The sequence below is a fragment of the Peromyscus eremicus genome, chromosome 13 (genome assembly GCF_949786415.1).
Source record: "Peromyscus eremicus chromosome 13, PerEre_H2_v1, whole genome shotgun sequence".
Classification (NCBI taxonomy): Eukaryota; Metazoa; Chordata; class Mammalia; order Rodentia; family Cricetidae; genus Peromyscus; species Peromyscus eremicus.
Genome location: NC_081429.1, coordinates 4,445,110 through 4,461,512, shown reverse-complemented (window position 1 = coordinate 4,461,512; position 16,403 = coordinate 4,445,110). Strand labels below are relative to the sequence as shown.

General features: G+C 46.2%; 1 protein-coding gene across 1 annotated transcript in view; it reads right to left on the bottom strand.

Annotated features, from left to right (window-relative positions):
* Window positions 1-13,366: 13,366 nt before the first annotated feature.
* Window positions 13,367-16,403, bottom strand: part of Trpm8 (transient receptor potential cation channel subfamily M member 8) — a 70,534-nt gene continuing 67,497 nt past the window's right edge. The window contains exon 24 of the mRNA XM_059278151.1: window positions 13,367-13,460. Within this exon, the coding sequence (XP_059134134.1) occupies window positions 13,410-13,460 (51 nt within the window). The 3' untranslated portion in view covers window positions 13,367-13,409. The remainder of the gene's footprint in view (window positions 13,461-16,403) is intronic.

Below are 16,403 nucleotides of genomic sequence, written 5' to 3'. Positions count from 1 at the left end.
GAATAGGAATATGCCAAGCCACACTGATTCTTGACAACATTCCTGACCATGCATCTCATGGCAACAGGAAGCTATTAAAGGGTCTTAAACATGAACACTATTCAGTCAGATTTTGATTGGCCTTAACTATAGAGACGTTAGAGGGGAAGGGAATAAGAACCAGAGGCTCCTACCTGAGACTCTGTGTTACTTTTGTAAACAAGGCAGGCATCGTATGAGAGGGACTGGGACCCCTTCTCCTCCCACCTTTCCCCCTGCTTGGGTGGGGATGAAGTTGCTGCTGCTCAGTTCAAGCCAAGGCAACAATCCAAGGTGAACAAGCAGCAGAGAAAAAGAGAGGTGCTTAGATTTTAAAAGTACTGTCAGGTATAGCCTGGGGGTACATACACACACACACACACACAGAGAGAGAGAGAGAGAGAGAGAGAGAGAGAGAGAGAGAGAGAGAGAGAGAGAGAGAGAGAGAGAACACAGTGCAGATGTCTCCATAGAGCTAGCCAGTTGGTCAAAGCATTACAATCTAAACATAGTTCAGACAACCATCTGGGTAAGCTCACCCAGAGTTCACGTGGAAATCTAGGCTGGAGTTCAGGATTTGAGAACACATGCACACACGGAGTGGGGTCAAGTCCTTCCATGCCACCTCCCATCTCAAACCCATATATTCTACTCCAGATCTAGCCAGCCAGGCCTCCTTCCCCACTGCCCACCTGACCTCCAACATCTACACATCCCCTCATTTTCCCACCAGCAGCTACTTCATCCCCACCCCCAAAGATGGCTGAATAGCAGAGCAAGAATCCCTGCTCTCAGACTGCAGGGGGACAGGTGGGAGGAGGATTCCTGGTCTCTCTCATCTAACATCTGCCTCCTTTACAAAAATAACTCAGAGAAACTCACAACCAAGAAGGAAGAAAGGATGGATGTTCTCACCAAAGGCTTTCTCCTTTTCCTCTATCCAGAGATGAAACACTAGTGTCCCAGAGAAGGGACAGCCTGAGTGATTATTTCACTCAAGGCCCCCTTTTTCTAATGAGGCGGCTCAAACCCCAGGAGGTGTCACAATCCAACCCACCAGAAGGGACCTTGCATCCTGGAGACCATGAAATATCAGGGAATTAGTCTGGACCCATCTAAGCCCCAGGCACACAGTGGGTGCTGGATCAAACTGATGGAAATGAACTCACCTCCCTCTCCAAGTTCAAGCCATGTGCACTTCAGCTCTGGTAATGAAAGCCTCCTGGCTTCTAATAGGCTGAGGAACTGTGCCACTTAATTACAGAAGGATCAGAAGAGCAAACCTAAAAAAGAATGAAAAAAGGATTTCAGAGCTGCAAGGCAGAGGCTCTCAGGAGCGGGAAAGAAATTGTTTCCTGACCTGGAAATGGTCCACACTTGGAGCGAGAGCTTTGCAACCTCCAGAGAGATGCCAAAGAACAGCAAGGGTCAGAGCCAGGAGCTCAGCTGGGCTTTGACCTGGATGGTGTGTGTGTGTGTGTGTGTGTGTGTGTGTGTGTGTGTGTGTGAAGGACAGGGCTCAGCAGAGAACATAGGCCTATTGTGTACTGTTGCCCTGGGGTTCTCCATTAGGTTAGGCTTTCTGGGGACACTGAATTCCCCTTCCCCTCCTGTCCCCATGCCACAAACTCCAGAATCTCATAATTTCCAGGTCAATAAGGGTGCTCATCTCAGAATAAAGCATGTAGACATTGCCTAATGCATCTGAAAACTGACAGCTGGCTGCCCATGATGTGCATTTCTTATTTCCAAAAGGATACTGGAGAGCTACAGTTTCAGAGACAGGGTTCTCTAGAGTAACAACTTATAGAATGAATGAATATATATATATAATTTATTAGAATGACTCACAGTGATTTACAAGCTGTGGTCCAGCTAATCCAACAATGGCTGCCTATGGGTAGAAGCCAAGAATTCAGTAGCTGTTCAGGCCACAAGTTTGGATGTCTCAGCTAGTTTTTAGTATACACCAGAATTCTAAAGAAGTGGACTTTAATGCCAGTGAAAGAATGGACTTGCTAGTGAGGCAAGGGCAAGCAGGCAAAGACAGAAAGCTTCCTTCTTTCATGTTTTTATATAGGCTTTTAGCAGGTGTGGCCCACATTCGAGGTGGGTTTTCCCAGCTCAAATGATCTGAATTAAATGTGTGTCTTCCCATCTCAAAGATCTGCATTAGAAGTGGGTCTTCTCACTTCAAAGGATTAAGCAAAAATCCCTCACAGGCATGCTCAGCCAGTGTTGGGTTTTAGTTCATTCCAGATGTAGTCAAGTTGACAACCAAGAACAGCCGTCATACAGAGCAAAATCAAGAAAGCCCCAGGGATATTGCACTTGGCAGTGGTTTTGCCTCTATAAGGAGACGTCTCAGGGGCTGGAAGCAGTAAGACTGAAGACAGAAGGCTTCTATATCCATCTTAAAAGGATGATTACTCTTTTATTCTTCACTCATGTAAGAAAAATTAATGAGGCATTACAGGCATTTGCCAGCACCAAAGTAAAAGGAAAGGAGGAGAAAAGGGGAGGCTGGGAGAGGACCACGGCCAACAGGGACAGGAACATCTCACCCCTGAGGAACAAGAGATTGGGAAACATTGATTAGTATTATTGTTGTGGTTGTTATTAGTAGTGGTAGATTTTACTTGAAAGCAATTGGCCAAATGAGCATGTGGAACTTCTTTTTCTCTTTATTATTCTCTTATACAGTACATTATGACTACAGCCTCTCCTCCCTTCACTCCCCCTGTTTCCCCCCACACCTTCTCTCTACCACAGATCCACTGCTCCTCCATTTCCCTTGAGAAAGGAACAGGCACCAACTGAACACAATATAACAAGATGCAATAAGACTAGATACAAACCATCCTGTCAAGGCTGGAATAGGCAACCCAGTGGGAGGAAAAGGGTCCCAAGAGCAGGCAGAGGAGTCACAGACACCCCCACTCCCACCTTTAGGGGTCCCACAAAAACCTCAAGCTAACAATCACAGCATGTACGCAGAGGACCTAGTGCAAACCCAGAGCATGTGGAATTTTACTTTTATTTACATAAAATCATTACACACGCTATTCCTGGTCTCCTAAGTTAAAAGTGCTATTGGACTCTTTCTTAATGTAGAGGCCTGAAGTTCTGTTATTTTTAATATGCTAATAAAGCCTTCTGCTGCATGAAGAATGCATTCTGGGCTGAGGCTTAGAAGATGGGCTTCACCCATGAACTGTGGACTGGTGGCTGTGGAGCCCCCATGGGACTGGACTAGGCCCTTTGGATACAGAAGACAGTTGTTTGGCTCGAACTGTTTGGGGGGCACCAAGGCAGGGAGATCGGGATCTGTCCCTGCTCTATGGGTAGGCTTCTGGGAATCCAGTGCCTGTGGTGTGACACCTTGCACAGCCTTGGTGCAGTGGGAAGGGGCTTGGACCTGCCTAGGCTCAGTGTGCTGGGCTTTGCTGACTCCCCATGGGAGACCTCGATTTGTGGGATGTGGGGATGTGGGGTGGCTTAGGAGAGAGGGCTGGGGGTGGGAGGAGGGAGGAGGGAGGGTCTGTGGATAGCATGTGTAATGAGTAGAAAATTTCTTAATAAAGGAAAATGAAAATAATAATAATTAAAAAGATGGGCTTCAGTAACCTCACAATTGGACAGTCTTCTGTGTCCTGTAGGACCCTCATGCCCTATACAGTTCCGTGAGCAGTTGCTTTTATTGCCCCTAGAAAAACCACCCATGACATACAAGCTCACATCATGAAACATTTGCCCAGAACAAGAAAGTGCAAAGGCTGCCAGTGACTTGTAAGCTCCAATAGCCAATACAGCACACGGTGGACTACATAGCATTCCAGAGGTGGCATTTGAGCCCCGGGGAGACAATAAGAGCTTGACTTCTCAACCACTGGCCACACTGTGTTCTGTGTTCTTTAACCCTTCCTTTTCAGTGAATTCCATTCTGCCCATCACGGGTCCTGGATGTCTCCCTGCCTTCTCCCTCAGAGCTAGTTGGGTGCCTCCTCGCTGCTTCCACATCCTTTTTACTAAAGCCCCACCATAGCTCATGACTGGATGACAGCTATGGTGGACAGCTGTTCCCTATGGATTCAGGGCTGTATCCAATGATACACACAACTTAGGTGTCATATGCATGGGTTAATATATGAATGAAAAAGTCCAGGTCTTTATCTTGTAAAAGCTCCTGATCCAGTGGAGAAAGAGACCTGGGATGGTGATTTTTCTGTTTCCAGTTGATTGGTGTTATTTTGGGGCTGTCTTAGAGTGTATTGCAGGATAGGATTAGTGTGTGCATTTCTGTAATCAGAGGAGAGATTTCCTCCCCTGGGGTGGAAGGTATCCTCTATCCCCATCTATCCTGGACATAGCAAGAATGGGGAGAGGTTGCACTTCCTGACTAGTGAGCTGTGTCACCCACATTTCCTGGCACCTGGACTGGGACTTGAACCCTCTCAGCCCTGGTTCATAAGACAGGACTTGGGGTGGAACTGAAATCACCACAGACAGTGGATTGTGGGACTTCTTAGCCTCCTGATAAACCCCATTCTGAAGACACCTTCCATTGGTTCTAGAGAACCTTGCCACAGTAACCACAATACCACATGACAGGCTTCCAGGGTTGTCATTAAACCTATAGACTGGCTTCCATCCTTCTGTGAGGAAGAACTGGTGGGCTGGGAGCCTGAGGAAATAGGGGGTGCTTAGCTAGGGCTGGAAATATTTCAACCAGGCAAGAAAAGAGAAGCAACAAGAGCCTGGAGGGCATCTCAGGGCATGCTGAAGAGTGGTGCCATTCAGCCACACTGCCCTCTGGGCACCTGCAGTGTCCATACAGAATGAATCAGACAAATCGGCTGGGGGCCTTCTAAACAGACTGTGTTGGAGACCAGTAACCACAGAATCCCAACAAGGATGGCAGATGAGGAATGGGTTATAGGTCTGCCAAGGCCCTGAAGTTTTCATCTAACGTGGGTGACCTGTGGGTACCTGAGTGGAGGAGTCAGGGAGGCTCCACAGGACAGAAACGCCAGGGGCTGCCCTGTGAGCAGAGGCTCTCAAGGCAGGCTGTCTGGAGGCCGTGAGCTTCAAGTTGGGCTCTGACAGAAGCCTAAGAGTTTGCCAGAGGGAAAGATGGTGAAGAGACTTTGGGTAAGAGGAATAGTAGAGAATGGCAGAGGTAAGGAATGCTAACATGAGCTATAATAAAGTGCCATGCCAAGACCCCAGAACCTCCCAGCTACCACATCAAATCCTCTCACCCCTCTGAGGAAAGGAGGCCATTCTACAGACAAGCAAATCAAGACGTAGCGCTTGCATGATCTCCTCAGGCACAGAAGCTTCCAGTGAAGGCAACTTGTCCTATCATTGAGTGAGTCTCTACAGTTTCTTCTAGAAGATCTACTGAGGTGTGAAGCACAGGAGGGGAAAAAGTCCATGAGTAGTAAGCTCAACACGAGTAGTTTGGTCTTCTTCCTGGGGGATGGAGTGCTTGGGTGGTCAGCGGTCAGCTCCTGCTGGGAAGACATGACGCTAAGCACAAGGAAAGAGGGCTCTTGGGCAACTACCATGACATTTATGCCCAGACAGCTGTCTTGACGTGAGATAGCTATGGGATGTCACACAATGAGGCTACAGAGATAAGGCAGGGCTACCGAGTCCCCCAACACCTTGCATTAGGACTCAGGGCAGGACAGTCACGGGGGAGTCACTGATTGTTTGAGAGAGGAGAAGGGAGGCTCCACCCTGAATCCGAGGAAGATGTCTCTCACCATGATGGAGATACAGGACCTCACAGCCTGACAAAATGTGCCCCATGTTCTAGAAGATTCTCTGTGACTTCCTGATCTGATTGACTACATTGTGTATGTCGGGCACGTATGAGTGTATAAACACAATGCTAGGAGTCAAACCCAGGACCTTATGCATATCGGACAAATGCTCTAGCCTGAGTTTTAGGTCAGCCCAGATCTGTATACATCTTCTAGAAAAGATTTGTACTGTTGCACAAATTTGAGGGGTCCTAAACATACTCCCCTCAACTCATTCCTCTAACTCATTCCTTTTCAGCTGCTCTCTCTTCTCCTTGCATTCACAAGATTCTCCAACGAATTCAAATGCCCCATCACTGCCTGATACCTAGCAGTGACTACCCAGCATCCATCATGCATGCCCTGTCCCCACCTCATCCCGTTTCTTGAGGCAAACTCTAAGTGCAAAGACCAGATGGTCTCCCTGAGGGGAGTTCAGAGGAAGCCGATCTCATTGCTACAGCAAGGCTGCATCCTGGGAGAGCCCGTTCACCCTCCCGTCCTCATCCTCAGTCTCTCTGTGTTCGAACCTACCCTGCATTTAGTTAATATTCCACCTTTTGGTGTTGACTCTCTGTCTTAAATTCACTTCTTCTACCCACAAAGGTTTATAAAATGGTAGAAAGCAGAGCCAAATTCCTCCCCATTATTTGAAGCCAATCCCTTCCCAATGAAGTGTTCACAGGAGAGATACAAAAACACAGCCATGTATGCGGAACGAGGGGAACTTGACAAACTAGACTTCTCTAGGGGAAAATGCAAACTGATCAAATGCACTGGTGCTGACGGTTGGTGTGGATGTTTTCACATAGCCCAGCTGGACCCCAACTACCTGAATTTCAGAGGTGTCTGATCAGAAAAATGGGGTAGGCTACCAAACACTGAAATTTTTGTCTTCAGGAGAATAAAGTCCCATGTCCTCATGCTTGGAGCAGAGGGTAAAGAAAGATGCCCAGTTCCAGCACAGACCGAGGGCCTGACTTCTGAGCAGCTTGTTTTTAAGACAGAGGCTGTAGGCAGCAACCGTCTCCATGACAACCACATGCTCAGTCTCCTGCAGACCACAAAGAAGCAGGTGGGGGAAGATGCATTTCCCTGATTCCTCATGGAAAATAAAAAACTTGCACCTTTGGAGCAGAAGGACTCAGGAACACCAGCAGGGACATAACTATATCAAGCAACCCTCGTCCCACACTGGGCACAGGTGGCTCTATTGTGGAGTGAGGCTGTGGATGAAAGACTCCATGTTAGCCCAGGGTAATCTGCCAGCCTGCTGACAAGCCTACATCTAAACCCCTGTAACCTCACAAAGCATGGGGAACACAATGGGGTACCTCTGGGTCAGTAGCTGGAGACCCTTAGGTTACAGATGAGTGCCTAAGCAAAACCTACTGTGGTGGTTTTGAGCAGTTGATTCACAGCTGGTGATGTTGTTTGGGGAGGTTCGGGAGGTATCGTCCTGCTGCAGAAATTACAGGCCGGCTTTGAGATTAAAATGCCCTCGCCACTTCTAGCTTGCTCTCTCTGGTTTGTGTGTGTGTGTGTGTGTGTGTGTGTGTGGTTTAAGATGTGAGCTCTCAGCTCTCTGCTCCTGTCACCATGCCCGCAGCAAGTTACTGTTGATCATGGTGCTTCATCACACAATGGGAAAGTAGTTAATACGTTTACCAGGATTACCGCAGGATCAAAATCTCTTGATGCCCAGTGCAGCCATGGGGCTTGCTTCTCCTGCACCCAGAGTGGTCCAGTTATCCGCCCCGAAACTCTGAACCGAATCCCTTTCGGAGCAACTATAACTCGGTGAGTGACTTTTACTTTCCACTCTCACTAGAACGACACCCATAGCCAGGACAGTTCCTTCATAGTTTAATGCTCTCACACACTGTTTAAGACATGTTGCAGGATTCCCTGGAGTTGTGCACAAGTCTACAGATGGCTAGTACCAGACTGAAGTATGTAGCTAGCACCTTTGATTTGACAAACAGCCAAACACACGTGATATTTTCATGAGATACAGTAGAAATAATGTCATATGAGCATACATCCTGCAGAGTAAGCATGTGGAGATCCCACTTGGAAAGCTTGATAGTTCCACACTGAACTAGAGAAAACTCTGAGCATTGTCTAATTCTTCTTTAGGGTCAACAGGAGCATAATGTGTGCAAAGGCTGTTTTCTTAAGCCAGTTGAGACGCGGAATGGAACTATGAACATGTGGACACATTCACTAAGTGTGGACTGGCAGACAGACTAGGCTAACTTGGTCTTACAGGGAATTTTAAATTTCATTTACTTCTTTTATTCCGGTTCCTTACTTTAGTTGAAGGGCCTGGGACTTAATGTCCACACAGTCTATGTGCTGTCATAAATTTTATTTTTTGCAAATACCTAAGGAGAGGATGGAGCCTTCCTCCTGGTGGTTTCAGCCATGGCAAGCACCTTGGTCATCAGGATGAAATGGAAGTGGAATGTTCTTGTTAACAGAGAAATGCTCAACTTTCCACCCACTGGCCATTTTCATTATGTAAATTCGTCTCATCCACTCTCTGCTTTCTCACCCTGAGGAGAGCCCTGTGAGGTCAGGGTGGGTTTAAGTAACAGGCAGCCTTTATTCCTCTGGTCTCTGCTATCATTGTGCAGGGTGTGAATAGCCAGCCAGACCAAATAAAAATAAACACGTCTGGCTTAATGCTTTGGTCATTCCTCTAAATATTCATTCACCGGCCTCCCGCCGAGGGTCCCTCCTCCAGTGCGAAGCCTACAGTCGATGAAAAAGCTGAAAAGCTAATTACAAGTGCTAACGCGCCTTCTGCTCTCCCAGCACATCTCTGAGCACAGATGCTGCCGGTTCAAGGAGATGTGGAGTGCTCGCAGAGATGACCGCTGGAAGTCGGACCAATGCCTGCACACTCCGCAATGCCCAAACAAGAACACTGGCTTCTTCCTAATGGAAAGGCTAAATCTAACACCATGTCTTAATAGAGAGAGCTCCACATATCTTATGCCTTATGCGTTGTCAGTAATTCCTATTTTTCTATACACTGATGAAAAAGGTCTTGTAAGTGGTTTGATAATCAACAAATATCCCAAAGAATCTAGAATCCTAGAGAGATTTCTTGATGCTTTTAATGCAGAAAGAAGACACATGCTCAAAGGTGTTCATTTTGATAGCCAGGTGGAGTCAGCTATCAATGACCTACATTATGGAAATTGCTAGAGGCTTGAATATTACTGAATTACTGATAATGCTTGTGAAGACTGTGAAGAAAATAACTTTGATAAAATAGTTGGTGCCAAGGCCTATACAAGCCGTATATGCAGATGATGACGTTATGTAAGATTTTTAAAAGTGAAGTATATCATGCATAGAAAAAGCTAGACTTGAGCAAACACACAGAAGTGTGAGCAATGATTACACGAGGGGATGGGGGATTGTTTATGTACATCTACACTGTCTAATTCCCCGCCATATCCATTTGCTATTTTTAATGGGGAAGAATGGGAGCAGAGGAGGGGCACACCCAGCAAAAACGAAATGAGCGAGGATGCCTCTCGAGGGTTCCTCTAGAATCTGGCCTGACTGGGGGCGGGGGTAGAACTTTTTAACAGTATGTCAATGAGTTCATCATACAATGCAGAAAAGGGGAAAATAGGAAATAACAGCACAGGTATAAAGCCAGGGTCAGGATGGTTGTCACGGGAGATGCACGGGACAAAGGCGGTCAAGTTCAAGGGACGAAGAAGATGTGCAAACACTTGAACACTCGATGTCAGCACAGGGCTCCGAGATGCAGAATGTGCAGGGACCCTCGTGGAGGAACATGTGATCCTTTACAGCCCTCTTCGTGGACAAAGTCCTCCATACACTTTGCTCCCTGACTTCTGCCCTCAAGGGTGACTACGAGTCATTGGCTCTGTGCTCAGGAACCTGAAAACTCTCCTTCAGAAGTCAATAGCGTACTGTCCATCAGTGTCCCATGAGCCTCCCAATCCAGATGGCTGATTTTACCTGTGAAAAGAAGAAAATGGTGAACTCAGAGTAAGTTCCACACCTCCGCTCGCTGATAGCCAGGTTTGTTTCAAAAATATGCTGGGAAGAGGTCTGAGTATGCCACCACAACCAAGAGTCTGGGAGTCTGCCTGGGTGCGCCCTGTGAAGTCCACTGAGCAAGCCCCGACTCATCCAAGTGAAGTCTCAGAGAACCAGTAAGGACTTTCTTTGCTCAGCGGTTGCTCCATGAAATCAAAAATATAGAATAATCAAGTTGAAAACCAAAACATTGATCAAAATGCAGTTTTCAAATGACTCTCGAAAGGTCATCAAAAGCTTCCTTTTTCAGAAAGAAAATGAAATGATGCAACCAGGAGCCCGTTCTCTGGAAAACAGGCTGTCTCCAAGGATGCCCACCCCCCTCCCCGCCCTGTGGTTCTGGGAGAGGCTGCCTACTCCTGAGGTACAAAGTACAGAAAGCAAATGGCGAGTCTTGCTCTGGAGTCTTACTTCCGCCATAGTGTAGGAGAAAGAAAAAACAGGCACACGAATTGGACCAAAGACTGACACCAGGATGGAGATGGGAGGAGTGTTAAACACCCGTCTGCCTGCCCAACCCTGTACCAGCTCTCAGTCCTCCAAGGCTGACGTTCTCTGCCTGTCATACCATCCCAGGGAAAGGCCGTGACCCCAGAAAGCAGAACCAACCAAGAGAGACCAAAGTCTGAGACACTTAGGGCTGGCGGCCAGCAAAGCTTTTTCTTAAGGGTATGAACATCAAGAACTTATCTGGAAGTAAAAAGAATGCAAAGATCGCATTTGACAAACTCATTGTCTCTAAAGATGTCACTGAGTGAAATTCACGGGACATGTATTTTCTTCTGTGTGTGTGTCAGTGTATGTGTTAGTGTTTTTATTCTGTGTAAGTGTGCATGTTAATGCACATTAACATGTGTTTGTGTGTTAGTCTGCTTTACAGTGTATGTCAGTGTGTTATTGTGTGTTAGTATATGTTAGTGTATCAGTATACATGTTAGTGTGTGTGTTCATGTATGTTGGTGTGTCTCGGTAGGTGTATCAGCATATATGGCTGTGTATGTGTCAGTGAATACTACTGTATTAGTATGTGTTAATATATGTTAGTGTACCAATCTATGTGTTAGGTGTGTTAGTGTATATGTTAGTGTGTGTTAGTGTGTGTGTGCCTCTGCATGTGGAACTTAGAGGACAGTATCCTGTGTAGTTCCTCAGACGCTGCCCACCTTCTGAGACCATGTCTCTCACAGCTCACAGACCACAGCTCTCTGATTTGCTCGGCCAGCAAACACAGAGATTCACCTGTCTCGGCCTCCCCAGTGATGGAGATACCTCCACCAGTGCCACGGCCACACCTGGCTTTGATACTTGTTTTCCTAGATTCTCTCTCTGTCCTGTCTTTCTTTTTCACATGCACACACTGTGCATACACTGTGTACACACAGTACATGGTGCACACATGCAAGAGTAAATATCACACCCTGAAAGTCATTTTTATTCAGCCTTTCATCAACTCTGCACATATTAACCAAGGCCAAAGCTAAGTGCAGGGTAGGTGGGTCAGAGGCCAGTCTGTCTGTCCATCTCACAGTCAAAAACCTGAAAGGAAGAGATCAGAGCTTTCCGGGCGGGTGAACTAGTATGGATTTGAATCCCTTGTGATTATTTCTACTCTTTAGTCACATTTAGATTTATTTTTATCATTTGAATTGTTTTGTCTGTTCCTTCCTGTTTTTCCAGTTCATACATTAAGAAAAACTGTTTCAAAATCCCAAGTACAGTTTATTTTAAACTTTAATTTTTTAAATTAAGCATCATTGTGAAGGTGTTGGTTAAAATGGGCTCCTCCTGAGTGCTCAGGGCTGAATTCTTCAGGACATTCAGGAGGTGCCAATCAGCTTCAGATTCTATCAGGTGTAAGTCTTTCATGGAGGTCTGTAGATACGAGCTGGGACAGCCAGGGCTCAAAGAACAAGGACAAACGGACAAAGACCCCAGCGTTTCCCTGCAGCATGACCACTCTGCAGAGGGAAACTCTACAGTCCAGGTGCTTCCTGCAGGTAAGGATCAGCACAAAGGGCAGCACAGGAGGCCAGTGCCAAAGAACAGCACAAGGGATGAGCTCAAGGGGCCAGTGGGAGGCAGTGCAGGTGGCCAGCATGAGGGGTCAGTGCAAGTGGCCAGCGTGAGGGGTCAGTGCAAGGGTCAGTGTAAGGGGTCAGCATGAGGGGTCAGTGCAAGGGGTCAGCGTGAGGGGTCAGTGCAAGGAGTCAACGTGAGGGGTCAGCGTGAGGGGTCAGTGCAAGGGGTCAGCGTGAGGGGTCAGTGCAAGGGGTCAGCGTGAGGGGTCAGTGCGAGGGGTCAGCGTGAGGGGTCAGTGCGAGGGATCAGTGTGAGGGGTCAGTGTGAGGGGTCAGTGCGAGGGGTCAGTGTGAGGGATCAGTGCAAAGGGGTCAGCGTGAGGGGTCAGTGCAAGGGGTCAGTGTGAGGGGTCAGTGTGAGGGTTCAGCATGAGGGGTCAGTGCAAGGGGTCAGCGTGAGGGGTCAGTACAAGGGGTCAGTGTGAGGGGTCAGTACAAGGGGTCAGCATGAGGGGTCAGTGCAAGGGGTCAGCGTGAGGGGTCAGTACAAGGGGTCAGAGTGAGGGGTCAGTGCAAGGGGTCAGTGTGAGGGGTCAGTGCAAAGGGTCAGTATGAGGGGTCGGTGCTCGACATTGATGTGAGGGGTCAGCAATAGGGACCAGAGGAAGAGGTTAATGCAAGAGGCCAGTACACACGGTCCTAACCCTTCTGCCACACTGCCAATACCAACAGAGAAGGGAATTCTTCATTGTGTTTCTATTCCTTACAGTTTACTTGTAGACCAATAGAATGCCCATAATTGTGCCCCTCTCTCCCCACCTCCCCATGCTCCCAAAATTTTCAACATTTGGTCTCAGGATTTGGACAGGTTCTGGGAAAATACGATTAAAACAAATGGCGAGATCCTGGAGCAAGGCCTTGAGTCCAATGTTGCCAATTAATTGAATTACACATTATTGTGCAAATGAGCTGTTGTTAAAACCCTCCCATGCCTCCTGGAACCTTTTCAGTTAACAAAAAGGGATCAGCATACATCTACCTACCCCACAGCAGTAGACATAAGAAACCGTAAGAATAAGGGACATTTTAGGCATGTTTCCACAAAAACATCTATGATGAAGTATTAAGGAAGAAAAAATAGCAAATATTAGGTCAGTATGACCTCATTTCGATATGTGAAACTGGCTATAAGGCTGGCAAATGTTACACAGACCCTGCAGGAAACTGTGCCCTGGAGCCGCCATCAGGGAGGGACGTGAGAAGGAACTTCCACTCCACCATCTCTAGACGGTGAATTATTTGGTTTGTTTGTACGATGTTTTATCATCAAAGCTGATAACATACAAAAAAAATGAGAAGACTACTACAGTTTTAAAATATCCTTAAAACATTGAAATTTTCAGAGCAAAGAAAAAAGACATCAGCCAACTCACCTTGTTGTAATCTGGTTTCTCTCCATGAGCACTCACACGCCTTATTTGATTTTATTAGCAATCTCTTTCAGAAGACCTTTGAGATCGTTAAGCTTGGGAAGAGGGGAGAAACAGAACTCGGTCTTAAGACAGATTTCCAGCATTCCATTTTAAATGCCAAGCACACTAACCAGTAAATGAGACACAGGAAGACAGGGCAGACCCTGCTTACTGCTTACTTACGGTCAGCAGTTAGCAAAAATACCAACATCGGCTCCATGAAATGCAAGTCAAAAAGGGTTTCTTTCCTCCTAGACCCACAAAACTATGACAGCACAGAAGTAATGTGTGCAAATGTATGCAAGATGTTACTAATAAGATACTAATGAAGTTTTGCTGTACAAAAATATAACACTACTAAAAATTATGAAGATGCTAGTAAGATATGACTGTATGCTTCCTAACACACACACACACACACACACACACACACACACACACACACACACACACAGTAAACTCCAAAATATAACTTACCTAAATGATTTATAAGATTATTCTGCATATCATATGAGGTCTGTGGCCTCATTTTAAGTCACGGGCCACCTTGATGTACTTTATATATGTGAATGGACAGGTTCTGATTTCTGTATAGTTGGCTCCTAGCTTGCTGGGTGACTTACTTGCTGGGGGGGGGGGAGGGAAACACGACAGATATGTGTGTTAAAGTTGGGCCTGCTTCCAGTGAGAACCTCTTCCTTTAATTTCAAAAAAAGAACAAGAGAGCCCGAGGTGGCTAGCACGTGGTAGCCTCAGTGAAAACGACACAGCGAGAAGCCACTTCCAGGCTTCAGGTCAGCTGTAACTAACTTTGTTTTCAGTTATAATGAGATGGAAAGGCTTTTGCTCCCCCCAGGGGATTTTGTCACTAGTAAGATGGTATTAATAAGCCACTTTGAGGAGAGCGCAAGACTCTAAGAGTAAAATAAGCGACACAGAGAAATGAAAAGAAAATAAGCAAAACTAAGAGTTAGTTCTGTGAAAAGATAAACAAAACTAACAAACCTCTAGCTAGACTGCAATCAAAACTGTTTCTGTTGTAGCCATGTGCTGACTTAAAGAACCAGGGGCTGCTTGGGCCTGGATTTTCCTTGGATGTGGGGAGAACACAGTTCTCCAGAACTCAGTCACAGAACTCCAGTGACTAGAGTGATGGGCAGACAGGTATAAAATGCACCTGGCTAGCCAAGGGCCACAAAGGCACCTGCAAGTCCATTCAAAACTCCTGCTCCAGGGACAGGCTGGTCACAGGTCATTAGACCACATGCTAGATAAAACAGGTGTCCTATGAAATAAGCACTTCCATCCAGTTCTCATCTCCCAGGAGGGCAGGTTGCAAGCCACTATCGTACTGGAAACTCACTTAGCCAGGGGCTTCTCTAAATACATACAGCCTAACGAGACTGAATCAAGAATACAGAACCCAGGACTTACAAGATGGCTCAGCAGGTAAAGGCACCTACCACTAAGCCTAGTGACCTGAGTTCGATCCCCCAGGCCTACACAGTTGAAGGAGAGAACCAAATCATAAGAGTTGTTCTATGACCTCTGCACCCACAGTGTGGCACACACACACACACACACACACACACACACACACACACACTCACACACACAATGAAAATGTAATAACTATTTTTAAAGACTACAAAGCTCAAACAAACTAGTAGCAAACAAGAAGAATCAACATCAAACGTTCCTAATGGAGAAAAGCTCAGGAACAGAGGTGGCTTCGTGAGTCAATACCATCCAACATTTAAAGGTGAGCAAACCCCAATCCTATTTAGACCCTTCCACAAAACAGAAGAGGGACTGCTTCCAGGCTCCATGCATGAGGCCAAGATTACCCTGGTCCCAAAGACCGATAAAGACAGAAAAGAGGACGACAGGCCAACATCCCAGTGAATAAAGAGGCAAAAACATCAATAATAGGGAACTCAATTCAAGAACATGAAAATGACCATACACCACAACTAAATGCAATTTATCCCTGGGATATAAGGATGGTTCTGCATGCCAGGTGGTAGTGTTGCACGCCTTTAATCCCAGCACTTAGGAGGCAAAGGCAGGTGGCTCTCTATGAGTTCAAAGCCAGCCTGGTCTACAGAGTAAGTCCCAGGACAGTCTGGGCCACACAAGACAGAAACCCTGTCTTGAAAAACATACAAACAAGCAGAAGGAATGGTTGCGCATATGAAAACCAATGGGTGCAGTAAACTAAATGAATAAAATGGAAAACAGAGGCAATATGATCCATAAACCAGATGCAGAAAAATCAGCACAAAATTTCAGATTTCTTTCACAATAGAAACTCAAGAAAATAAGGACTTATGTAGACACAACAAAGACTATGAAAGAAGAATACTATCACCATACTCAATATTCCATCATCTCTAATATCTTAAGACAAAACTGCTCACTCTGACCACTGTTATTCTAAATGGTGTTGGGAGCCATAGCCCACGTGATCAGGTAAGAAAAGGAAATAAAAACTATCTAGATCTGTTTGCATAGGGTATTAAATAGTATCTTGTAACAAAGACACCACCAAAAACTTTTCCTGGAAAAAAATGGAATGAACTTGGTAAAATTGGTATTTCTGTTACAGAAAACAATACAGAAGTTCCTCAAAATGTTAAAAAGAACCTAGCAAAACAAACAAACAAACAAACAAACAAACAAAAAAAAAACAACCTAGCTGCCCCACTCCCCACTCCTGGTACACAGCTAAAGAGCTGATGTCAGGAGGATGAGGCATCCTATGTTGTCCTGTTCACTGCGGCACTAGTCACAGACCCAGAAATAACCCAAGTAAAATGTGGTTCATGGACACAGTGGAGAACAATTTCACCTTGAAGAAAGGAAGGAGATTCTACCATCTGAAGGGACACAGATGGTCAAGATGACACTGGGCTGAGTAAAATAAGCGGGGCACAGCCAGGTAACCCCCTCCCATATGATCTCGCTGGCATGTACAGCCTAAAAGAGGCAAAAGG